This window comes from Pseudopodoces humilis, chromosome 3 (genome assembly GCF_049639895.1).
Source record: "Pseudopodoces humilis isolate 2021_Gansu_Grassland_sample_001 chromosome 3, ASM4963989v1, whole genome shotgun sequence".
Lineage (NCBI taxonomy): Eukaryota > Metazoa > Chordata > Aves > Passeriformes > Paridae > Pseudopodoces > Pseudopodoces humilis.
The window spans coordinates 54,799,865-54,827,448 of record NC_142202.1 but is presented as its reverse complement, the minus strand read 5'-3'; the positions used below and the strand labels follow the sequence as shown (position 1 = coordinate 54,827,448).

The following is a 27,584-nucleotide window of genomic DNA, read 5'->3' as shown; positions in this document are numbered from 1 at the left end:
CAATGCTGTTTATACTTTATACATATGTGTAAATACAAAAACAAAGCTTGGCCTGTAATCTTTTATTTGACTGTATTTTTTATTTTCTCTATGAGCCTGTACAGTAAAAGACAAATAAGTATTGTACTTAGCCATGTTTTCTACTTTTTATTGTGCTGCTTTTCTGTAGTTGGAGCTTTAAATCCCGAATTCTTTGCTTCTGCATAAATGAGAAGAGTATTAGCAGACCTTGAGGCAATTGGTGCACTTTATCCTCCCATAAGCCAGTCACTTGAGTGTATTTATAAGAGTCTTGGCTTCTGTTTTCTACATTACTCTGCACAGTAGGATGTTCCAGGATAAAAAAGCACAAAAAACCCAAACACCATCTTATATGCTGATGTCTGAAAAGTATTTCTCTTCCATTTCATTAAAGCACTTTTATTCATAAGATTTATTATTCAATTATATCAGAAGTATTGCAACTTAATTACCTGTCTCACAACGTACCTTGTCTCTTGGTATGTGTTCTAGCCATTGCCCAGAAGTAAAAAGAACCTGGATTGCCTTTTCCCTTTTGTCTGTAGCTGAATGGAATACAGAGAGATGCCCTTCCTCTCTACCACTTTCTCAAAAGTAGGTCTTTCTTATCTGCACAGATGTAGGAACATCAAAGCTGCCTTTTACTGAGTCAACACCTGTAGATCAAGGAGTTAAAACTAATAAAAAAAAATAAATTGTGCTGTTACAGCTGATTTTAATCTTCAGTCTGTTCAGATTGACCAGTACTTCCAAGTAATCTTCTTGTCTTCTTTTGCCGTAGTTCTTCTCTGTAGTTGAACACAAAAAGGCTTGGGTCTTCATCACACATTTTCCTATATTCATTGCACAGGTTTCTAAATTGTGACATAGAGAGCTGAAAAGGACGCAGAGTTGGATCAACATCTGCTGTCATCATCAGCTGTTCTGTTCTTTTTAAGCGTTCGTTTTCAGGAAACAAGGTCCTAAAAGATATGAAGAAAAATTTCAGCAATTCAGACAGACAATTACATTTCCCTTAGGAGTAATATGGAATTTACTTAATGGTAAACCTGTATTTATTATGTCACTATTTTAGCTCTGGCCCTCTTAACACACCTCATTATCTGAGCAATGGAAATATATAAGGGTCCTTTTTCTGCAAATGTAAATGAGGACACCATAGGAAGGCACTTACATAGATTCTAGACAAAACACATGCATGTATGTTCATGTTTGCTAACATTAGAAAGAGCTTTGTGTATGGATACAAGCCCATAGCCTTCTTAGAATCAGCCTTGTATTCAGAAAGCAACAACAGATTAAACTGTGCAACACAGATCAGATTCAAACAAATATGGCTTTCTTTCAGACTGTTTCATTCCAATGGAAAGAGTTTTTGCTTGTCATTAATACCCTGTTTCTAATGTCAGGAAAAAAAGCCAAGAAAGAGGAAAGGAGTATTTAATTGCCAATCACTTTTTAATATTTAGAATGTGGGAGAATGATTTTGTTTCCCGTTTTGTCATTGTTCACAGATAGGCATGTCAGTAAATTTACTCTGGGGCCGGATGCATTAGTACCTCTCTCTCAGAAGATCCCCAAATTTGAAGAGTATTAGGGAAGTGATTTTTAATGTCACACAAAAATACATACTACACAGTGCAAACTATTGAAAGGACCATCTCTTATCAGCAGTATTTTCAGCCTAGAATAGGCCAGAAAGGCAAAAAATCTGCACCTGATTCATGGGCATTCCTCAATTTTCAAATTCAATCTGTGCTACATATGTAATACCTAAAAATATTGTGCATCTAAATACATTATCATCCCCTCCACACACCACATGTGTTTGGCAGGTTGGCTGGACAAACTAGTCAAAAGGCTTTGTACAAGTAATGCTAATTGGTTTCTGGTGGGTGCATAGGAAACAAAGTTAAGAAGGGGTTTAAAATTATAAGTGAAAAATGAAACTTCTAGGAGACCTGTTTTGAAGTATGTGTTACTCCAGGCCTTTGTCAAAATGTTCCCATTAGTTCAGCATCTAGGTCAGCAAGGTTAAAATGGATCAATTTTTATTTCAATATCCCTCTTTCCTTTGATTCTGTAGTTAAAAAACATACCTGAGTGAAGTCAACCTAGTCTTTTTTTTACAGACTATGAACCATCTTTGTCTGTGAACCACACCTCAAACTATAATATGAACTTCATAGCACAATCTTATATTTCACGTCTCAAATCCCAGAATTCATACACAAATATAAAGTGATTCTATTGCCTTGTTTTTATACAGTCTGTGTGATGGAGAACCTTATAAAGAACATAACAGCTTTTATATACACCAAAATTTGCTATTTTTTTCGGGTCAGCTAAAGAATAAGAGGATTGTGTTTCTTAGCTGCAAACTAGGGCTACGGTATGATAAGCTTCTAGGGGAATACGTGACGTCCAAAAGTTCAGATTCCTCCTCCTTGCCTCAAAAGAATGTAAAGTAGTTATTAGCAATTTGAGATTACACAAAAGTCAGGAGGTTTTTTTTTTTATGCTTTGGTAAGAATATTGTACATAACATAGATAGGCTGATTGCACACGCCTTCTGCTTACATTGTCAAGAGAAACCATTCCTTCACAGTAGAAAAAAAGAAAGAAAAGAAAGAAAACCATCACCACCCTGTAAGTCAGATCCAAACCAGTCTGGAGTTTGGACACCTCATTTTCTAAATACTTCCAAATGCATACTCAAACTTTAACAGAGAAATATATACTCATTTTACATCCCAATGGCTGCATCCCACACATCAATGGCATTCACAGCCTCAAGGAAAAAGAACCCAATAACCAAAAACTAGATGCAAAATTCTTTGTTCACCTTTAAAACAGTGACATAGAAGGCTTGTAGTACAGTAAGGCAGTATACACCCTAATTCTAGACTGCATCAGGGCTAAAACTATGCCCAGCAACATTCAGGGAGCCCAGGCTGCAGGAGATGCCTCTAGTCCTAACAGCATCTCTGTCACATGTTTAACAGTGCTGAATGCTGAGGGCTGCCCATAGTAAGTCAGACATGTGGTGATGTTGGAGTTTAAACAGGATCCTTGGCAAAGAGACTGCAGGTTTCCTCACATCAGAGAACCTAATAAATTCCCTCGGTAAGACACTGGGGTTTTAAAAAAAACTAGTAAGAACTCTGTAAAAGGGCAAGCACAGAAAGAAAAATGTGACCTTTTGACATTATCCCCAAATAAGTAAAATTTCCTACAGGTGACGTTCTCCTCACACTGCCATCTCTGGTTCTGGATTTTGTGTTTTTTAACTCTATCATTCTGTAGTTTTTGTGGTTGGGTTGGGTTTTTTAAATTTCTGAGACAGATAAACTATTGAAAAGATGACCACTTTATCCTAGTGATTTTTAACAACTTCAATTGCCCCAACAAAAATGCACAAGTAATTATTACATAATTACATAAGATATTAATTTCATACTTTTGTGTCTAGAAACCAGTCTGTAATGGAAAGATCTGATGAACTATGATGACATATTTAAAACTGGAAGAATAAAATCAAAATGCACAGCTGATTTAGTAGTTAATACATTTACAAAAACATTACCCAGGAATTTTTTATTAAAAATACTTACTCAATTCCACGGAAGCAGTATTTTCTTCTAAACTGAAAAACACTTTGAACCACTTTTTCTACCAGCTCAAATGGCTGCTGTATCTTTGGTTCCACCAATGGAGTGAAATGCACCACAGCCACATCCACCTATAGGGAAAAGAAAGATAAATTTGAGTAGACATCTTCCTTTGAGACATATTACTTCTAAGTTACCTGGCTAGACATCAGCAATCAGGCACAAGATAAGAAGGCATTCTTGCAGCAGGTAAGCCAGCTGTGCAGTGCCCAATGTCATGGTATGGAATATAAAGATTTGCCTTAGCTTTCAAGACCCTACAGAATTTTAGTCTTAGTTATCTACATATTTCCAATTAGTTCACATGCCATTAGTACTTGGTATTTTTTACCCCCATGGCACTTTGTCCATTTAGAGCAACTTTCATGTAATCCGTAAAGTAATTAGCACTTCTGTCTTCAGATCCTTCCACAAGATAATTCTGACATAAAACACAAATTAGGTAATATTTGATATACAGGCTGAAGGGCAGCTGGAGAAAATTGGTATTATAATTAGAAACCAAACCCATTCCCTATATGTTTTCTGCTGCTCCAGGGCTTTTCTAAAATGTAAGCCAAGGAATTGCTTTTCAACATATTAACATTTCTAGTCTATTTAAAGGAATATTTATATATTTATATAAATATTATATATATATATATTTAAATAATTAAAGGTAGGTAGAAATAAGTGCACTCAGTTTATATGACCACACAACTCCATATTTACACACTGTATCATAGTTCATCCAAAATTATGTTTGAATAATTCCATGAAGATAAGCTTGAAGATTATTCCTTTATAGTTCTCAAATCAGACTGGTTCACAGAACAGTCGCTTGCCCTGTGTCTGAAAATAGAATGAAATAATATGTACACACTTTATGGTTTTTTTATATGTGTGTCTGTTGATATACATATATGTATGTCATGCAATTATAGAGACACTGTATTATATAGAAACTTTCTGAATTAGGAAAAATTAGGAGCTGGACTAAAACTAAAGTTATGCACAATAATGAGTAAAGCAGCTCATCTTCCAAACTAGATATTAACAACAGTAAAAAGGAAAAATTTCTGTGGAGGAGCACATTGAAAATTTGTACAATGTGTACAAGTACTGTACGAATTTCTAAAATGCCAGATTTTAAAAAATATTTAGTCTCTTATTAGAAAGAGTCTGCTAAAATGATAGGCAACCACTGAATTTTTACAAAAGATCTGACAGTCAATAATGGCACTCACAGAACATGAATTTAACATCACATGTGCTAGTTCTGACAGAAAAAAGAGATACAATCAGACCAAAGAACAGCTGCTGCTTGAACCACAGTCTCAGTGTACCAATTGTTCCTGATAACCCAGAGCATGAGACTACTTCAAAAAAGAAAGTTTCTCCTACTGCTTCAAACAAAACTGATGTGGACATAGAAACCTCTGATGTGGACATAATCTGGCACAGAGGTACCATCCATCCATTTTATTCTTTCTGTGGGAACAGCTCAGCTGTTAAGTACATCTATCCAGTACAAATGTTTCTACAACACAAATTTCAAAGGAATTGTAAAATCCAAACAATGTAAGTTTTTTATGTAGACAGAACTTAAAAAACTGAGCAAAAATACTGGCTGGAGAAAGGAAAGAAAATATCAATTAATGGTGCTGATGAAGAAAAAACCCACAGCAAGTTTCCAGTGTTAGAACTGCTGATCCCATGCATATATTACTGGAGTGTCTTTCTGTAGTTGTCTAGCTTCTCTGAAAGCAAGAGTTAAAAATACAAAGAAAAAATCCTTAAAATTACTGAAATGCAAAGCACAATAACTTATTTAAAAACAAGGTGACAAAAAAACTTGACATAAGGAATCTGCAGTGAAACACACATAAATTATTTCCCAAAGCTGATTTTTAATTCTTCAGGTGTTCAGAGCATCAGCCTTTGCTATGGGTTGCTCCTATGAGGAAGACTATAGAGATACAGAAAAAACTTGTGTTCACATTGAGTATAAGAAAAGTTAATCTTTCTGAACAGAGCACATACATAATTCACATGTCAAATCAGCTCCTTGAACAGGAATTCTAAAGGCACATGCATATCTAGGAAATATAAGGTATTACCCCCACAAAATAAGGGGTAAGAAAACAACCAGAGTCCATGTGGCGTCACCTAATCACCTCAATTTTGGAGAAATGCTCGTAAGTGAGAAATGAAGGCTCTCTGGGAGTTAGAGACACATCTTTAACAAAAATTTCTAAAGGAAAAAAGCACATAATCTAGAAACAGTGTACTGCTTCAGAGCCAAAGAGCTCAATTTGCAATCTCAAGGCCAGTGGGCAATAATTTCTGCTTCTGAAACAAAACACAGCACTCCTCAGTTCCATTATAGATGCTGTTTTCTTTAGACCCCAGGAAAGCTGCTTGGTTACTATAGCAACAGATACAGGAGAAAGCTTTTCATTTGTAAATGGCCACTCCTTTAAAATAATACATGCTATTTTTCCCATACCTTTTAATATGCATCAAATAGTGAGTAGAACTATGAAAGCCAATAGAGTACACAAGAGCACTTAAAATTCATTAGTTGATTTGATGATAATTTTACTACTAACGCTTTTCCCCCCACCAATTATGTTAGAAATATTTACAAAATAACACTGAAGTCTTACAAAATAATGAATATGAAAATCATTCAACTGATACATCCCAAACTGTCAACAGTACAGCAATTATTCACCCCTTACTGTTTTAGTGCATCTGTACAATGAAGGTTTATGTTCTGGTGGGGTAGGAGGCACACATAACAGAGTACAATTTAATTCACACAAGTCTGCTGCTTTGCTAATGAAATCAACACTCTAAATCAGAATAAGCTTAAATGAGACAATTTTTACTAATTGTTGACAACAAAGGTCTCATAATGGGCAATACATGTACCTTGCAACAGGGCTATATTAAAAGCAAACCCACATGACTTTTCCTCAAGATGTAATTTACTCATAGGGAACTAAAACTGAAGCAGAACATATTACAATTTCATTAAAACAAACTGTTTGAGATCCTACTGAGATAGTTCTAAGCCAGCACTTTCACAATCCAAGTATTCAGTAGCATTTTATCTGCCTACTACAAACGAACGTTAGGTCTAACACCAGATATGTGCAACTCATAGCAATCTTGTCCAGATGAGAGTTTACTTTTGGCACACTTCCAGCAGAAAGTAACTATGCCTCTGCACTAATAAAAATAATTTCTGTGTAAGAAGCAGCTCTGCAGTAACTCCATTCACACCAGGCTCACAAACAGAATCACAAGAGACCCAAAGTCAGGTACAGAGCCTGTGGGTAAATCACTGCTGCAACAAGTAAGACCTTTCTCCCAACTTCTTGATTTCTCAAACCAACTTGTGAAGGCCACTTCTCTGATGTGCTGCATTTACCATGGAAGCCTTACCACTAGCTTTATTCCCTTATTCTTTTATACAGTCTTATACAAAGCTAACAAGTTATAGGATAACCCATGGAAGGCTAAAGCTATTAAGGAACAGATAAGCAAAGCCTGCAGTAGAATAGAAGTGTCCTGCTGCTCCAATTAAAAATTAAAATAAATTACACAGTTCTTTTCTAGGAAATTTAAACTCTTAATAACATTATCTGTGATAAAAAAAACCCCAACAACTGACAAACAACAAAACTCTCTGGCTCCAGTGCAACTTAAATTATTTCCCCCCAGTCCGTAAGTCTACAGTTTCTGGATTCTCAAGATTTTACTTCATTTAATCACTGCTCACACTTTCCATCACAGAACCTGGATATCATTATGTATTTAGGACTAAGGGCTGCCGTCTGTTTTATTCCATAATCTCTTTGCTTTCCCTTACTGAGTGTTTTTCAAACAAAACTCATTAAACAAAGTACTCCTTTATTCTCGGGTAGATGGAACTATGAGAGGGAACAAACAGCAGTAATGCACTCGCTGTGGAGAACAGAAAAAAAACAACATTCCAAGAAATTTTGTTAATACATGCCAATGCAGTTTTATATGAGAAGGGATAGTCTCATTCAAGAGAAACTGCATTTTCCAGGACATCTACAGTGAAGAAAACATCTCAGACCTCACAACCAGCAGTAAGTCCTACACAAACAGGAATGAAACATAACTGTATTTTTAATTACAATTGTAATGCTTACACTTGAATTTATCATGCCTTTAACTTGGTTCACACTATTAAATGCAATGTATGGCTACCATTTGCAGTGCTTTGTGTTTATGCTAGCGTGTTTTTATACACTGATATTTTAAAAAGGAAGCAAAGAAAAAGGCTGATTCAGAGTACTAATTATCTCTTTCAGAATATGAATGAGAATATGAATGAGTTTTCGAATGAGTTTTGAGCTATCCAGACTTGTTAGTTCCTTCTGTAAGAGGAAGGTAAGCCATCTTTCCCATGGGCCTGTATAGAAAATGATATGTATTTGCCAGAACATTGCTTCCCAGCCTGAACAAACCGAAGGGATTTGGAAATAGGCAGGTCTTTGAAATAAGGTTTTAACAATGAGGAGCTGTTAATATTCTCACCTTAACTTTAAGCATGTTTAATATACATATGCTGGATAGAGTTAGCACATCCTTGAACAATTACCTGAAATAAATACGATATAAAAAGATTAGAGTACAAATATATAAATTATATATAGAGAGAGAACATAGAGAATTATACTATATAATAGAGGATAAGAGTATTATGCTTATAAAGGATAAATATATTAATTAGTTCAGAAATGCCACTAAAGTCTGATAGAATACATACTGATCAAAACTTTGTTTTACGTGTAATGAACTGAAACAAGAGTACAATACTACAGATATTTTGTATTCCCCTTATTTTAATTTTATCCCTTATTATTATGGCTTTTCAAAAAAAGTTCCAATGCTGAAGACAAATTTTAATGCCATGGTACATATTTAGATAGAAAGTCTGGAACAAGTTTTCTAAGACAGAAGCCTGCCCTTTGTCTACCACTGATAAAAGACAAAACCTGTCAATTATATACCCCCACATAAAAGGCAAAGCAGGGTACCACTTTCTAATCCTCCTCTCCGAGGTTTCAAACTGCTGTTCTGCATCTGCAATTCCAACAGTCCAGCTGATGTGACAGCTACAGTTCTGTTTTCCCAGCTGCACAGTTATCATACTGCCTAAAATGTTCTCATCTGTCAAATGAAACTGAACTCTTTATAAAAGAATAGGAAGGAGCTTTTTTAATAAATTATTTTAAACTGCCACTTCATGGCAAATTTGCAAAGTATTTCAGACATGTGACTGATTCAAAAAAGGCACTTCCACAAATGAGCTGTTTCATACAAGCACTAAAAACATTATTTTAGAGACAGAAGATCATGTTCACTCTTATGACTTGCTAAATACTGCTGCTCTAAGTCAAAGAACAGAAATCATTGAAAATAAAAAACTGTTAAGTTGAAATAAAAATTAAATAAAACATTAATTTAGAAAAGTCACGACTAATTGTGAAAATACTGCAAAAACTTAATTCCATTTTATTCTCCTCCAAAGCCAAGATATTTTGTAACATTTATTAAAAAGATTAACAGGTAACATTTAAAAAACATAAATAAGGGGTTACCCTTTATCATACTTTAAATAAGATATAGTATAACAGTATCCATTGATATAAAAAAGTAAACAGGAGCTGACTACAGCTATCAACACACTTAAACAAGGTACATGAAGAGTACAATGTATTTTCTACCGGAGTGTTTTCCTACCACAATGACTTCTAATCTGCAAGTTTCTCGTGTTCCATTTACAATGTACATTCGTCTAGTAAGCCTGCAATCTGTATGCTATTACCAAAACCAACTGCAGCAAAATAAGTTTTGCTTGATGGCTTGCAATCATGTATGAAAGGGCAGCAGCTCCTTTTCACGAGCGATTCTAAAGCACTGTCCATTTGCCATCATCTCTGTTCAAGTACCTTGTGAACAGCAGCTCAGCTGCTGCAGGGTCACATTCAGATATTCATTCAGATAGCTCTAATTTTAAATGCAAGCTTTTTTTGTTTGCTGATTTCTTTTCCTTTCCCCCTCGAACTTCTCCTCCCTCCCTTTCCTCTCTGTTACACAGCCCGCTGCAGCTTGGCTACAAAGCTCCCAGTTACTGATTTCCACAAGAGAAAAGGAAGACAAAAGGTGACAGAAGATAACCATCATGGCATCAGCAAGCCTGCAATTCTTTGCTTTTATTCTGGCTCTGTTTGGTGTTTTCGGAGATATCACAGCCACCTTGCTACCACACTGGAAGGTAAATGCAGATGTTGGCTCAAATATCATAACAGCTATAACACAGATGCAAGGACTCTGGATGGACTGCACATGGTACAGCACTGGGATGTTCAGCTGTACCCTGAAATACTCCATTCTCTCTCTCCCAGTCTACATCCAGGCTGCACGGACCACCATGGTACTGTCGTGTATCCTATCAGCCTTTGGGATCTGCATCACTACAGTTGGAATGAAATGCACAAAGTTGGGAGGGGACACTGACAGCAAAAATAACGCTTGTTTTGCTGGAGGAATCTGCTTCATTCTTGCAGGAATCTTTGGATTAGTACCAACATGCTGGTACACGAGAGAAATTATTTCAAATTTCCTGGACCAGACCATTCCAGAGAGTAGTAAACATGAACCGGGAGGAGCAGTTTATACTGGATTCATCTCAGCAGGGTTTCTGCTTATCGCAGGTGTGATCTTCTGCTCTTCCTGTTTTAAAAGGCAGCAAGGAACGTGGATTTACCCTCCAAAGCAGCACCATTTCCCATCCACAGAGCAGGAGAGCAATGCAGGTTACAGCCTGAAGGACTATGTATAAATAGTTATTTCTATCCAATGAAGTATTTATATTCATCCAAGGGGGTTTTTGTGTGTTAAGTGTAGTTTGATTATTTCAAAGAATGTGTAACATAGCACTTAACCTTTCCTATATCTGGGTTGCAAGGTATTTAATTCATTTATCCACAAAAAGGAAAAAGTAGGAAAAGATACTTGTCTGCTATAAGAGTACTCTGTTTTGTTGATTTTTCGAACCTTTCTGACTTCCCAAGTAACATTTATTGAAGAAAAAGGAACTATTTTAAAAACATAACTGATTGTACAATTCATGCATTGATAACAGCATGTAACAGCAAAGATGATTAAAAACTAACTGCTTTCTGTTTAATGAATCAGACTTTCAATAACATATGGCTTTTTATAGTGTATTTCACATTTTTCTCTTGATTTTATGTATGATGCAAGGTAAAAAACCCAGAAACTATTTGTTCAAGAAGCCCAGTTCAAAGGTTTCTAAAAAGCAGACACATCCGTCTTTCATTTTCAATTGTAAATTGCCCTGTTAAGTAGATTTTTGTAAAAAACAAAAACAACAAGCAAATAAAAAATATATACACAAAAAAATCAACCAACCAAGACAAATCCACAACAAAAGCTCAAGGCTCCAAACCTTAGCTGTACTGTATACTGCGCATCAGGATGAAGGATCAGCAGTACCATTCAGCTCTTGCCAAACCCAGCTCTCCTGCCCCTAACTGCCACCTGCTGTGGGTTTCATTTATTTCATTTATTATTGTTAAAAAGGAAAGTGTGCTGGACATTCACCAACTGCTACTAATCTATCACTACACAGTGAATGTTAAGAGATGAGGAGCAGAACAACAAGAGAAATAACTGTGAAAACACCTGCAAACTGTAACCAACAGGACAGAAACCAAATTATCTATGGTCAAGAAACATCTGTAAACATTCTGGCTTACACTTGCTAAAGGTAGTTATGAACAGCTCAAATAACACAGTAACCACTTACTGTCTTCTACATTTCTGACCTTCTGAAAGAACCCTTTAAGTCCTTTTAATTATTCCTGTAGGATCTGTTCCAGACCCAGTCCCAGGTATTCTATTATTGTAACACGTACAATACAACAGTGATAAAGAGACAGCTTCTTTATTTTTAACTGTCTTATTTTGAATAATTACCTTTAACCTTAGTCTTTAACTTTTTCTTTCACCACACAGATTTTCTCATGTATTGCTCATTGGCAAAGTATGTTCTACCTAAATACTTCTGTAAGTGAGGACCACTATCAAGAATGAAAAGGGGTATGATACAGGCCTTTAAATTTAAGAATATAATGCTGGACGAGTCTTTCAATAAAATCAACTGCTATTTATTCTGTGTATTTATACATAACTTTCATTCCCATAGTACTAGTCTGAAATTTGCTAAAAGACTGTGAAAGAGCACAAACATTACATGTTTAGTATGTTGGAAAAAGATCTGTTATAGTGTTTGGGAAAGTGGACTTAACATGTAAACATTTTTTATTCATAGAGAATCTTCATTTTTCAGACAGGAAACAGGATTATATCATTTTTATTCTACTGTTACATAGCTATTTTGAGTTTCCTATGTTTTAATCAAGGATCTTGTTTTGTACTCTTCCTAATTCAATTATCAGCAGTTATTACGTATTGCAGAGACTTCACTATGACCAAAAAGCCAATTTCTTTTTTCCCTAGACACAATGCTGTGCAGCACCATTACATTAACCAAGAATCTTTTGTCTCCACACTCATAGAAATGGTGAATTAATATTCATGCATCAAGCAAATGAGGTAAGTAATTCCTTCTCACAGACATACATCTCCACCTTTATAAAGGGGTTTGACATGACACTAAGCTGTGATCATTACCATGTATGTGAGTTATATCTGTTTGCAAAATTTATAATCAAGAGGCATTTTTACATGAGGGTGTAAGAAAAAGGTAATAACATACCATGAGCATAACAAAATGTTCATTGGTTACACATGCTGCAAAATTTTCTTCCTTAAACTTTATAAAAAAGTAGGTGTACTTCATATTGCTATGAAACAAAAATCAAGGACAGAGCTATTTCATTCACAGTACGCTGCAAGAGCTTTCCAATAAAACAGATTCTATGAGAAATGGTAACATCTAAAACCATGTCAGTTGACATCTAAAAGAACAAGGACAAAACAGAAGATCAGTCTACAACAGAAGTTTGAAGGAAACAAAATAATAGTGAAAACAGGTGCCAGTTCTGTCTGAAAGAATTGTACTTTCTGCTTTTGCAGTATAAGCAATACTTACTTTAACTCAAAAAATACATCAAATAAAAATATGCCTCTCTTTAGATATATTGCTTTTTTTTATTCCACAGAGCACAAACTTCCTCTAGGCCATGCATATACCAGGATATTTATCACAACTCTGTGTGTTACCTCTCTTGGTCAACTATGGCCTTTTCAGTACAGGAAAATGGAAATATCAGTTAGAGCTTCCCAATTCCGGGACACAGTCTGCAAGACTTTTAACTATATTAGCTCTATTAGTACTCAAATTGTACCCACCACTGAGAAATCCCCAACATAAAACTGGAATTTTAGCTTTACTTAAAACTATTTCACAAACTTTACAGTGAGAGGGCATCCTGAAATTATTTTCCATTCAGCTAGGAAATAGGGAAAAAAAAACCCTACGCCAAAACCTCAAAGTAAAAAATAAGATTTCTTAAGCATGGTCATTTTCTTTCACAACAAACTGTTGTCACAACTAGTAATTTAACATGTTTGAACAGTTACTTGCTCAAGAAAAACTAACAGAATTTTAAATTTCCATTAAAATATACTCAGATAGAGGCTTTAAAATTCATTGTGATAAATGAGAAAATAACCTTCCAAAGGTTCTCAAGAGGTATGCCAGAAAAGTGAAAATGATTGAGAGACTGATAAAGGGGAAGGGAGATGTACTGAAGAGCTGAACCAACCAATTTAAGAGGAACTTTCAGAAGCTGCAAGTTCACTTCTGAAATGGAACAGCAGTCTGACAGGATAAGTAGTAATGGTTTTAAATTCCCAAAGGGTTGATTTAAATTAGATATAAGGAAGAAGCTTTTTACAATGAGGCTGGTAAAACACAGACATGCTGCCCAGAAAGGTGGTGGATGCCCCATCCCTGGAAATATCCAAGATCACATTGGACAGAACTCTGAGCAACCTCATATAGTTGAAGATGTTCCTGCTCATTGCATGGGAATGGTCCTAAATTATGTTCCTTCCAACCCAAATATTCCTATAAGCCTATATATATAAGCCACATGCATTCAGAGACACAGACGTCCGTTAAAGATAGGCACAGAATTTTACAAAAGAATCCAAAACAAAACAAGCTTCTTGATCAAAATATGGATTTATTTCTTAATTTTTGATTCCTGTACTCATAATGGGTACTAATAAAAACCAGTGGCAGTAGATAAGAGGACAACAAAGAGATTGTTCACTCAAGAACATGTAAGAGGGAGAAGAGATTGTTACTTTTTTAAACTACCAGTGGGATATAGGTGACAAAGTGCTGTTGCAAATAGGAGGGAGTTAGATATGCTAAAGATGACTGGGGTGAAACATAAAGATTATAGACAGGGTAAAATTAGAGATGTTTGACAAAGGTGACAAATTAAAAGCTTTTCTTATCACAGTCTTTCAAAAGACCCATCAAATTCTTAAGGCACAATTCCCAAACTGTTTATAAATGCCAACGGCAGGCTTTCCAAAAATACTCCAATCCTAGCAGACTATCCTGCCATTATATCCTAATCTCCCTCTCCAGAATACCTAAAGAAGTATGCTGACCTTGCAGATAGGTTTGAAGGTCAAAGCCAAGTTCTGAGGAACCAAAAAAGAAAAAGCACTTTCTCAGAATAAGTATGCTTCATTCACAGGAATTTCACATCACTCCACTTTGTAATATGGAGATGTTCAAATAAAGCAGCCACCAATGTTCCTTAGTGAAAATAAGATACATTGCTTGACTGACATATTAACAAAAACCACAAATAAATACAGGAAAACCTACCTCTGGCTTTGGAACAAAAGCTTGACCTGGAATTAAGAAACAGTTTTCCACAGTGCAGAGATGCTGAGCCATGATGGACAGTCTGCTGCGTTGGTTACTTCCTGGATTAGCTGTAAGTCTCTATGGGAAAATCAAAACATGTACATCGGTGATACTGAATTGACCAAGTGATCAATTATATTAAAGTTTGATTTTCAGTATAATCAAATTTAAGACAAACCACCAGTTAATAGCCAAACTGTACGCCCGGTTCATCTCAGATTTTCTTCTTCAATATGGCAGCATTTCACTAAGAAACCACTGATTTACAACCTCAGTCCTGCAATCAAATGCACATGAAAAGGAACTCCTAGAAATTCTGCAGGTCTAAATGAATGTCAAAAGAATTTTCTATGGATACAAGAGAAAAATAAAACTACGCTGACTGTAGAATTCAAAAGCTGGCAGTACTCACACAGTCCTTTCCTTCCACTGTTTCTGTATAAAATATTACTACTTTCTTTTCTTCAAGATGAAACAAAGCTCCATAAACTCAAGATCAGCTAAAACCCAAAAGTTCTTCATAATTAACTGATCTACACTTAAAATATTTGCAAGGAAGCTGGGTCTACTATACCTAAATTTAGAATGCCTAACAGTGAGAGCATTTAATACTTAATACTCAATTTAAGTATTCTCTGATTTTCCCATGAATTTTTATCACAAAATAGTAGCCTGGACATAGGTTTCCTACACTTTTGTGACCTGGCAAGAAACACATTTTATTGTGTTTTGCTTGCACAAACAAATATTAAACATATGAAGCATGTTGTAAAAGAAGTCTCAGATTACAGAATTCATTTCACTAACTTACATAAAAACAGAATCATGATGATTCCTGTCTTATTTACCACCACCTCAATAAAAAATAAACACTGAACCCCAATTTGCATATCTGGTAATATTTGTACAACATCTAGCTCCATATGAAAAGCGTACTCAAGAAATGCCGCCATGCTTATAAAATGTATCCCTGAAAACTAAAAGCTAAACCTGTTGCTGACGTTTCACATTTTTCCAAACAACCCTTACAAAAGGTATGGAGCAAATAAATACTTTTTTGGAAAGAATGCTCAGCGATTCTTTCTGCCTATGCCAGCATTTAAAGCTACCTTCATTGTTGTGTCAGAGGAAACTATTATTTTCTAAAAAAAACCCAGACTGCAAAGTCTAACAATGCAATCTGACACACACTTCCTTAACCTCTGCAGTGGAAATGAAACAGACCTAATGGCAACACTTGTACCGATACTTCCAGTGCCAATTCAAACAAACCTATCGTTACTTCTCCCAGAAACCATCTAGCAAGCCTCAGACAGTAAGTTCCTGCTTCTCAGTTACAGGAGGGATAACTAGATCTGGGCTGTAACATCTTAAACCACTTCAACCACAACAGCAGGAACACACCAGTGCACGGCACCCATACACAGAGCAGCCAGCCAAACCCCCAGCCATGGGCAGGGACATGTGCAGCTAGGTCAGCTTGCTCAGAGACCTGCCCTGCCTGACCTTAAAGGTCTCCACAGATAGGGCATCTACCCCACCTCCTGGCTGCCTGCTGTAGTGTTTCACTACCCTCACTGTAAAAAAAATTTCTTCCTTATATCTCAATCTACCCTCTTTTAGTTTAAAACCATTACTCCTTTTTCTATAGCAACAGGCCCCCTTAGAGGATCAATTTTAGAGTAAGTGGGCTGGAAGAACCTGGCCTAGCTGACAGATTTGAGATGAAGCACTGAAGAATTTGGGACAAAGCAAAAGTTCTTACACACAAAGTGAACAACAAATTTAAACTACAGAGAAAAAAAAATTATCTGCTTGACACTCCAAAGTGCTATTTTTACTGCTATGGATATTCCTCTGTAACAGGCCTCAGATTCAGCATATAAAATAACTGCTGGTTCTCATCAGCTTTAATCAATTTATTTATATCAGAACAGAGTGGGCTGCAGTAGTAGGTGTGTAGTGACATAACCCTCCTAACATTGCTGTGCTAACAAGAAAACAGAAAAGCAAGAAAACACAACCAGCAGGAAAGGCAAAGGTATTTTGCCTGTTACAGTGGCAAAACAAAGTCTGACCATAAATAAAAGAGCATATTGCTTCACTTTCTTACTGTTAACATCAACTTATCCTAACTAATTATAAAGCACATCTCTCCACTCCATGATTTGTCTTATGCTCCTGATGAGCTTATGACACGTACACAGACTTTCTTTGCTATTTAGGCTATTACCCTAGAAATATCCAGGGAGGACACCAAGTTTTTGCGTATAAGAAATTCCCCTATCAAGACTATAAATCCAAAGATACAAAAAGTATTGGTAGCAACTCATTATTATCTGTATTACACTGTTCTCTCTTGCCTGATACTGAATATGCCTTTACACACCAATTTACAGTGGTTACCTTAAGAAACTCCAGATGGTCAGGAGAAAAGACACAGAGTCTATTGCTCTTTCTCCTAATCATAACATAAAATAGTATCTTAAAAACAATTTATTTTCATGGTATCAAACCAATAATGGAAATGTAAACCAAAAACCATGAACAATTTTGTCTTTGAAGGAAGACCCGTGTTTAAACTGTGTTGAGCAAGAAATCAAGAGATCTCAGAATGTAAACTCAACAAAAATTAACACTGCATGACCTTGAACAACGCGTTTCATTTCCCAGTGTTTCTGACTCCCCAGTGTTTTAAGTGCAAGAGCGTGCATGGTATTTTGCACCTCACTAAGCTATGTTGGGTGCAGAACTGTAATCTGTGTGTCACCAATGACATGTGCAGCTGGGCACAGCGATATAAAGTACACAGTGCTCTCACACAGTGTTAGGTGAATTTTTGCTGACACAAAACTAACATCACTCTGCATTTTACATCACAGTCTATTAGCCATATTTTGAAACAAGGCCTAATCTCACATAACATGAAGTCCTTCTGGGAAACAGAAGGGGATTCTGTAATGCCTGAAACCAAATGAGCCCAGAATTGAATTAAGAAATCTGGTTTATTTCATACCAAATGTTTGTCCCTAGTGTTCTCTAGAGTCACCCACTGGAAATACTTCTTCAATCTTGATTGCAAGGCTAGGGAAATGACAGCACAATATGCTTTTCTTTGACCCAAAAATATGACAGCAGACATTCCACTTACATACATAATTATTACTAATTATCACAGTAAAAAAAAGCATCAAAATTTTCCTATTTGAATTTTTACTTTGAAGGATTAAAATTAAAACAACATACACACTGAGGCTGCACAGACAAAATACAAGTTACAAACACTGCAGTAATAAGATGGAAATTCAGTTTTCAGGCTGATATGCAACTCCTTTTTTTCTTTATAAATGCAAATGAGGTGCTTGTTAAAATCCAGACTGCTTCCATAACTGCAAAGCAAAAAAACTTTCCATTCTCTATTTTTTATATATTTCATGCAATGTCAATAGAAATAAACTGTTAAGTCTGAAAGCACTGTGGAGTAAGGCAACCTAATATCAACTTCTGGCATTAAAACTACTACACTGCAGATCAGTCTGGCCTTCTTTGAGAAACTAACTATTAAATATGAAGTAAACTATCAATTTGCTCTTGGACTTGTGGTGACAGAAGTCAATTAAGGCCTTTTTACACACACAAGAATGGCAGAATACATTAATAATTCTGATATCAAGTCTCATTCAAGAAAGCCAGTACCAATTTCCATGGTCTCGACAAATACCTTCTGCATTTTAAGTGTTGAATTGCAACTGGAAATAATGCTAACCTTCCATTTATCCTTATTTTAAGGGATGTGTTTCTTAAAAATTACTTTTAACAAAGAGGACAAATAAAATAAATATAAGTGTATTTGTTGAGATGAATGAAAGGTAAGGAAAAACAGAGAGATGACACATTGCACAAATGACTGTGAGAGAATAAACACATTTAAAAACAGAAAAGTGCTGTACAATCTATTCATGTTAAATAAATCAGACTTCAGAAAAGAACAGAAAGAGTACCTCAATGAAATTTAATGCTGCATAAGACATTAAAAAAAATTCCATACTTGTGAAAGTATCAGAGTAGATAATTAACTCATCAAAATTCATAATTTACAGTCGCATAAACTAAAAACTGAACTAACCTTTTCCTCTCTTTTCAAAGTCAAGACTGAGTTTGTAGTTTTAAACAAAAGACTGCATATAAACAATTTGTTTGTTCAATTTAGCATCTGTACAATATTGGAAAAATACCAAAATTTTACCTCCCCAACTTCCTTTTGAAAAGTCAGTGTCATCTGTGTCCTGCCATAAATAAAAGGTCCATCCCTTTTCGAAACATTCTCAAGCCATCTGATGATTAGAGGAGTTGAAACACTGAAGGGCAGATTCCCAATGATATGTATATCTGGTGGTTCTGTTGACATTTGATAGAAGGAAAACAGCTGTGAAAAAGTTTTGGGTAAGATTTTACCAAGAAATAAAACACAAGAAAAATATGTGCCTATCAGCCTAGACTTAAAATACAGAAATTATTTTTTATCATGCCACACCAAAATGATACCTGTCCATTTATGCTCATCTTACACTGACAAAACTATGTTAATATTCTCAGTGTTTACCTGGAAAAAAGTGATTAGGTTTGGTTGTCATTTACATTTGAATAAATAGGTAGATTTCAGGTGATTTTCAGCTGATGAGTGAATTCCAGCTGAGCTACTCTAGAATGGCAAAACCACAAGAGTGTTCCTGTGATTTCAAACTATGACTACTACGTACAGAATAAATAGCCATACTCATACCTCTGTCCAACGTATCCTCCCAGAGGCATTTTACTGATTCCTAACAACCCTCAAAACAATCACCTAACTCACACTGGACAGAGCTCTCCTTCTGTATAGAGTCCTCTGAAATCAAAAGGTGCTAAAGTACAAGAGCTAGCCATAAGAAGTGATACCTGTTTTTCAGTTATGGATCATATCAGTACCTGTGTGTGTTGTACAACACAACATAGGGATTTCAGTAGCAGGGACCCTTATGTCTAAGCAAGAGTACAACAGAAGTGGGCAAAACCCCAAAGCCAGTGTGCTGTTTCCTAGATATGACAATATTTAGTAACACAGAGGTAAGATAAATAAGAGCTGACAATATCAATTCAAGCTGTTTTTCACACTTATTATGCAATTTTTAGGCTGTGATATTTCTAGTCTATCTGTGGTATTACACATTTATCAGAGATGGTGTTTTTTGAAACCCACCAACTTTTCAGATTTTCATATGGCAATAACACAGAAGAAATATATCTTGCCTCTAATTGGTCAGCTCAAAACCTAACAGTGACTCCATCTTCAAGAAAGGTAAATTTTTAAAACTGCACTACACTCTCACACATACATTTTATGATAGTTTGTTCTGTGAAGCACTTATATTTTGCAATGAAGCAAATACAACATACAATTTTTCTAGATGAACATAATGTGCCATAGTCTTTTATGCCCTAAGTCAGAAAGCACTTTACTGCTTTTCAGGCACTGCAAAGAGTGGCTTTACCTTATATTAATAAATTTGGGAAAGGGGACTGGGAGGATCTCTCTGATTTATGCAATAATATTACATGTCTTGAAAGGGAAGTGAAATAGTGTCCTATTGCAACCTCAGGTTAAAGAAAAAGAAAAAAAATCCACAATCCTGATTAATTCTACTTTTGCCAAAGACATCCAGCTGAAACCAAAGCAATGAGAAACCCAAATTTTTGAAGGCATGTTTTCCAAAAGTTTCAAAGCAAGTTACAGAAATTTCTTCAGTGAAACAACAGCAGTGGTGATTTCTGACTTCACTTTCCAGAAGTCATTCTTGTACAGTCAAGACACTCTAAGGTTAATAACTGCTTAGCTCCTCACTTTAAACTAAGGTCAATGTCACACAAATTCCATTGTTTTGTATTAGGAAAGGAGGAGAGTTGTCTGTTTTCTCTAGAGACAAAAACCAAACAGCTGTCTCTTTATCTTCAATATGTACCAGAGGAGAATAACACCTGCACTGAGTGAACTTCAATTTTATCACTACTTAAAACTAGCTCAGAAGCCCTAAAAAATGAAATAAACCAAATGTGAGTACTAACCATCCTCCCAGTTCTTTTTTAAGTGCTTTGGAAAAGCCTTCTCCATCTTATAGGTCAGGATATCTCCATGAATGATGCGTACTTTTCCTGGAGCTGCCTCAGACAGCATCTGTTTGTAAACAAGCAAGCAGAATCCACAGTGAATGTTAACCAAACTGATTTCCAGTTTCAGCTACTGCAGGAATCAAACCATTGCTTTTATCTTCAATATGCAACAAAGCACAGTAGGAGTTAAAACTGAGAACACTATTAGTAACTATTTACTTTCAAAAAGCAAACTCTAGAAATAGATTAATGTGTGATTCTGCAAACACTCAACTATTCTCTGATGTAGATTCTCTATTAAGAATTCAAACTTGTAAAGTCTGCTAAGAGTCTCTTCAACAACAACAATTAGGTCCCAGGGCACTAGCAGGACCTCACCTGATTTAAGTAGAAATGCAAACAGGAGGCTCTGAAAGGTTTTTACATCGATTACCTATGAAAACAAGGGCTCATGTTGTTCATTCTGTTTCCCCCCACAGCTTTAGGGCCTATTATCCAATTTCACCCATATGTGATATAAGGCTGCAGAAACCTTAATTTTTTGTTTTACATGAAAAATGTGGAAGAAATTCTTTTAATATTCCCTGTAGTAGTCTACACTTGTACCATTAAAAATAAGGAATCCACTCAAAAGAGGGAATGAGTACCTATCAGGAGGGAAGATCTCAACAGTTTCTATCTTTCTAGACATTACAAAATCATCTCCATTGTCAGCTTCTGCAGCCCACTTGCACAACTTACCTAGTATTTAATAAATACTATTTATTTAGTATTTTTATTATTTTATTAATATTTTATTTTATTATTTTACTATTATTTTTACTATAATTTGCTGATATGCAAACTTAGTGCTGCCTGTAGTTTTACAACCAGTTCTTTCATCTCTGGTGTCAGTTCCCATGATCAAAATTAGTTAACTTTTTTAGTGTTGAACTAATCTTTTTCTCTTACACTATGAAACTATGCACAAACAGAACAATTCAAAAGCAGTGGCCACTTCTCTGAAGATGACATTTGGGGATATTTATTGATCCTATAAGAGAATAATGAGAAATGGCTTAAAGACCAATTTTGCTTTTGCACAGAAACCCACATCATAAATGGTTAAGTGCCAGTGGCCTAAATGCCAAAATAAACTGCTCACCATTGTTAGTCCCATTTTCAATCTGAATGATGTTTATATGCTCAGGGGCACAAATAGCTTTCACAATTCTCTGAGCCAAAGGAAAATACTGCTTTCTCCTACTGTTGACAAAATGTTGTCATGCAATTTTTTTGAGTAAAAGTTTGGTGTTTTTAATTATCCAAAAAGCTAAGTTTTATGTAGAGCAATAAAAGCTTAACAAAAAACTAAGTATTCCTACATGTTTTAAGTGCAATTATTTCCAAATAGAAAAAATAAAACCAGCCTCAACTCCAAACCACTTAATGGACTTTTCAGCATTACACTAGCAATTATATGACATACAAATTCACCAATCTCGCATGGTTTGTCAAATCTTTCTTAGAAGCTATTATAAATGCTCTAACAGGATGAAAGATAATGTAAGATTAATAAAGTTAGAAAATAGTGTCACTTGCTAATAACAGTTTTCTTACCAAGTTGAGTTTAGGGGTTGCTGAGTAACACACTTTATATAACTGAGAATTGCATTTAATTTGTGACCAGAAAATAACTGTCTTATATTTCTAATTTGAAATAAAGACTTGGAAAACCAGTGAAGCTTTTTTTCTCATTTGAAGGGAAAATCTGTGCAGCTAACACAGCTCCAGGAGCTGCTGTGCATCAAGGACACCAGCCAAGAATGTTCCATCATACAGACACTCATTCTTCACACACAACCAAAAGGGCACAAAGGAAGCATAAGGAATATTGTTTAAAACATGAAATGGTGTTCCTGGAGTAATTTTATATTCAATACATTCTCTTGCTCACTTTCTCTCCTTATCAATCTTTCCAGCCTAAAAATTATTAGGGCATATGGTATAGAGAGGGATTCTTTAAGACTGGGACAGAACTGACAGACTCTCAGCTTGCGTAAACTTTAACTCAGTACACATATGTTCTTCACTGTATTTCAGTTCCACAGTAAAGAAAATCCCCACTTCAGTTTTGTGAGAGACCACAGCTTGAAAAACACTTAATAAAAAATGCTATATGCTTTACATCAGCAATTTTAAAAGTATCTAAGAGACATTTTTAAGTAATAGACCCCAAATGTTACTTTAATCTCTGACATTTTCTCTTATTCAAATCTTAAGCCTTTTATGAGCATGAGTTCTTACAGTCTGTTTGGGAAAGCAGAAAAATTATTACAACCTACATAATCAGAAAAGTAACATTCACTATTATGTATCTTCCTATTTATACAGAAGAAAAACAATACCAAATTGAACACTAATGGATGTAATGCATTTCTTGCTCATTCACATCCACTGCTACTGCGCTATACCACCTCTATGTTTAATAACCTCATTCAGACATTCACTTCTACTGTGAGGAGACTGGCAATTAAAAATAATGACTAACATTATGCCACTTGAACAATAAGGATAATTACATACCAAAAGCTCATTTTAGATGCTGAGAAGTATACTTTTATTCAGATAAATCTGTTGCAGTGGACGCATTTTGGTAGATCAGAAAAAACATCCAAGTACTTAACAGGCTCTCTTAACTAAAACAAGTGTCATTTAACCTCAAATTCTATCCAGTCCCAAACCAGTTCTCAAAATTAAAACCAAAAATGCTGATTGCCACCACCCAAGTAAAAACATTTAAGGTTTCACATATCATAGGACAAAGATGGCATATTATACGTTATTAATGACTAACCCCACAAAGACACAATTACATGCACATTCAAGTTTCAGGATCTGAGCAGTTTTATTCATACCTTACATTATTATCATCATATAAAGAGACAGTAGAAGTTCTCAAGTGAATTACCCATTTATTTTCACTGCTGGTTTACTGGAAAAGACAGTCCAATTTAAGGAAAACTCTTTGAATTGTTCTGAGATTGTGGAGACATAAAAAACAGTCAAATTTTAAGATTTTTTGACTCTGTTTTTCTTGCTGGATTTATACAGCCGAATTCCATAAATACCCAGCAACACAAGCAGACAGCATTTGAAAATGCCACAATGACTCCTGAACTTATACCGACTTTAAAAGAAAGGAAGAAAAGCTTAAAAGTGGTTTTTTTTGAAAATGTAAAATAGATGCTTGCTTTATTCCTTTCTACCTGGATGTTAACACACACTGACTGTATTAACTGGAGATATGCCTTCCCAATTTTATAAAGTGTAACTATTAGGATTAAAATTAAATATAGGACTATACATAAAGTCATCACATTCAGCCTTCAAATTATGATTTCACCACCATGATGAAATACACCTGAAAGGTCTCAGCCTGAAAAAAAACAAAATCAACAAGCTTTGGCAATGATTCAGTTGCAGGATAAGGTCATAAAGGGCCTATGAGAAAGCAGGAACAATGAATTGCAATACTGTGTATCGTCAAGCAAATTATAGCTCTGGGTTCTGCCACAGAACCAAACCTATTTTTCAGTGCTGAGATCCCAACAGGACACCTGGAATCTCTCTAATTTCTCAGAATGTTCTTATTCAATGCTGTGGTTACATGTACACGAATTATTCTCCAGTTGGTACCTGCAATCCTGGAATAAATCGAGCATCTTTTTCAATTAAAAGGAGTTGCTTAACACCAGCACTGAGAATGGATCTGGTAATTCCTCCTGGCCCAGGGCCCACTTCACAAACATGGGCATTTTTCAGCTCGCCAGCCTGTTTCACTATCTTGTCTGCAAGACACAAACAACACACTAAGGCTTTATTTTCCAGGAGATCCAGCTCACCAAGATAACCTCATTGTTTACTGTTACAAGCTTATCTCAGAAAAGACATAAACAGTGACATATCCCAGTTAAATCATCACGTGCCCACCAGACTGCACAGAATTCAGATTTGTTCTATACGACAAGACATGCTGAGCTATTTTAAAAAAGCTATTTTTAGTTTTATGTCTTTAGAATTTATTGTGCTCATTATAAAATCAAATAAAAAGAGAATAGCACTTATCTGTACACCAGCAGTACTACTGTGGTGCAAGCAAGCCCTTGTGTTCGACATCCTAAACTCTCACTACTTGTCCTTATAAAGGTATTTCACTACAGCACCTCTGTTTTGAGGCAATTTAAGAAGTAAGGAAGATACAGTAAAGCTCTATGAAGATTATATTACATACAGAGCAATTTTATGAGGGAGAAACTGGACTAAATGAGGAGCTGGAACACAGGGAACTGGTAGCTATAGAAAACAGGGCAGTTGAAAGGTGAGGAAGAAATACCCATACGTAAGTGAAACAATACAGCGTTAGGAAGTAATATAGACACTAAAGAAGACAGATTAAGGACTAGAAAATGTATCTGTTGAAACAAAGGGATCCTTGGGAAGCATGGAGAGAAGATACTGACAGAAATTATGCTGCTCGCTCCATGACCTCTTATATATGCAATAAAAAGTAGTCAAAGACTTGTCTAGTTTTAAAGTTTGACTAAAGGCATGCAGACAGTTTCATTCTGGGGCAAAAGTCTGGTTCTTCAGGAAGTGGAACTGAGTTGCATGTTCTGAATTTTTATCAACCTGAATCTTAAAACAGAATCAAATAATAAGCTACATGAAGCTGTACTGCATTTATTAATGCAAAATCCAGCCACCACTAAGCCAGTGAAGACCCCCACCCCTGATGGACAGTGTCAGCTTTGTCACCCACTGCTGACACAAAGCAGGAAAAAAAAAGAATTGTTCAAAACAATGCAACTGGTTCAAAAAAGCTACATTTCTGATAAACTGAGACAAACCACTCTCCTATCTACAGCACATAGCAAACTCTAAACTGCACAGTGTGCAGATAACTGCATGTACTTTCTATGGTACAGAATAATCTGAAAATAAATGCTTATTTTTAAGTCAAACTTGTAAACCAAAATAGTGCCCAAATGTTGTAAGTACTACTTTGGTTTAAATTTTTGCATTTCAGGCAATAACCCATATTTTACATAGGAATATGGTTTTTATTGAAACATTGTATTTCAATTTATAAATAAACCTATTTTAAAGAGTAAGTAAAAGCAATTAACCCAACCTAAAAATACTTTTAGAAGAGGTCTTTCTTAAAAAGGTTTACCATTTAGCCACCATTAGTCTGACAAACGCTTTTATGCAAATATCTTCTCCTTAGCTATATTCTGGATTCTAATAAAAACTGGGATACATGTTCTATGGTAGCTAAAAATATTAGAATAAAATGTTTAACCTGTCAATCGCAAATCCAGTAGAAAGTTCTGAGAAAGCTGTTTCAGGGCTTTAAGGCGGAAGAGTTTAATAATCTCTCCAATAGTTGGCAGGGGAGGCAGACGGAAAGCTGCCACCTTTCCTGGAGCAGCCATAAGACAACTCTCATTCCTTCCTCCTAGAGAGATATCGAAAAGATTATTGTATTACATACAGCGTACCATAATTAATAGTAAAAACGCTACTAAGCTTAAAAATCAATGCGAGATTTAAAACTCATAGGATTAAACTCCAAACATCACTGCTTTGACTTCTGGATGCAGTGTTTACGCTAGGCACGAATTCGGGGTATTTGGGCAAGTCAAATTTTGCAGATCTGCCAAAGCCTCAGGTAAAACAAAACCCTCTCACAATTACTCCGTGTCAATCTTTCATTACTTTAGAGAACAATCAGTAAGCAGGATGACTTCAGAGCACCATGGAAGGTCAGACCGTGTTTAATTAACACGTCCCTAAGAAAGGCCGAGATAGCTCCACCCGCCGCCCGCGCGTGCCCCTGGCGGCGCCGCCCGACTGCGCAGGCGCACACGCCGCCAGCGCGGCTGGGGGAGGCCTGGCGAAAGGGCGGGCGGGAGATGCTGCCGCCGCACGCACCGGGCTGGGCCAGACCGGGAGTGCCCCGCCGCCGCACGCTCTTTCCCTGTCCCCGCCTCTCCCAGCAGAAAGGGACGCTCGAAGCGGTGCCCCGCCAGCGCCGCGGCTCCTTACGGGGCGCAGCGGGAGCCAACCCGGAAGAGAAAGGCGCGCGGCGCCGCGCATGCGGCTGTCGTGGCGCCTTACCTGGCTGTGCGCGTGGGGCCGTGAACGCGCGGCGCCCCGCCCGCGCATGCGCAGTGGCAGCCGGGGGCGGGGCCGGGTGCTGTGGGGGACTGGGAAATTAGCAGGGAAGAAGCGGATTTAATAATAGTGTTCGTATGAGTAATTGCGTTATGTAAGTGAATGTGCTTACATATATTTGCAGGTATATTTATATATAGGGATATGTTCTTACGGCTTTTTCTTGTTACGTTCGTCCTGAGATAGGCTGGTGGCACCAAAAGCCATTTTGGCAGTGTTTCTGCAGTATCTTCTGTCACAGTGGATGAAGGAAATTCCCCTTCTCCACAGCTCTTTTAAACAAGTATATGATTTTAAGATTCTTTCTCAAATTCGCCTGAAATGGTCCGTGTTATTATGACTGTAACTGGATGTTAAGAAGATACTTCCTTGAAGCTAGACTGTTATTAAAAGCCAGAGGTAATAAAGGCTATTGTTAGGTAGATGCAAAGAAATAAGGACATTAAAGGATTTACAAAACATAATTTCTCACTCAGGAGAAATAGTGGGAGTAATTCTAAATAGTTTCCTACATTAGATACAGCTTCTGCCACCAATAGCCTATTCCAGTTAAATAA

At 36.2% G+C, this 27,584-nt stretch overlaps 2 protein-coding genes across 2 annotated transcripts; one reads left to right on the top strand and one right to left on the bottom strand.

The window, feature by feature from the left end:
* Nucleotides 1–58: 58 nt before the first annotated feature.
* Nucleotides 59–26,905, bottom strand: TFB1M (transcription factor B1, mitochondrial). Its single transcript, XM_005518419.3, has 8 exons — nucleotides 26,785–26,905; nucleotides 26,153–26,308; nucleotides 24,487–24,638; nucleotides 20,764–20,872; nucleotides 18,908–19,059; nucleotides 14,620–14,739; nucleotides 3,636–3,763; nucleotides 59–983 (listed from the first exon to the last, which is right to left on the bottom strand). Exons 2-8 carry the CDS (start codon nucleotides 26,283–26,285, stop codon nucleotides 737–739), a joined length of 1,041 nt encoding a protein of 346 aa, XP_005518476.2. The 5' UTR covers nucleotides 26,286–26,308; nucleotides 26,785–26,905; the 3' UTR covers nucleotides 59–736.
* Nucleotides 8,071–11,815, top strand: CLDN20 (claudin 20). Its single transcript, XM_088052696.1, has 2 exons — nucleotides 8,071–8,102; nucleotides 9,817–11,815. Exon 2 carries the CDS (start codon nucleotides 9,901–9,903, stop codon nucleotides 10,558–10,560), a length of 660 nt encoding a protein of 219 aa, XP_087908822.1. The 5' UTR covers nucleotides 8,071–8,102; nucleotides 9,817–9,900; the 3' UTR covers nucleotides 10,561–11,815.
* Nucleotides 26,906–27,584: the final 679 nt, after the last annotated feature.

Coding starts and splice junctions, on each gene's coding strand:
- CLDN20 (XM_088052696.1), top strand. CDS start 9,901: ATGGCATCAGCAAGCCTGCAATTCTTTGCTTTTATTCTGGCTCTGTTT.
- TFB1M (XM_005518419.3), bottom strand. CDS start 26,285: ATGGCTGCTCCAGGAAAGGTGGCAGCTTTCCGTCTGCCTCCCCTGCCA. Junction 14,740..18,907: donor TTCAAAAGGAAGTTGGGGAG/GTAAAATTTTGG, acceptor ATTTTCCCATAG/AGACTTACAGCTAATCCAGG. Junction 984..3,635: donor TACTGCTTCCGTGGAATTGA/GTAAGTATTTTT, acceptor CATATCTTTTAG/GACCTTGTTTCCTGAAAACG.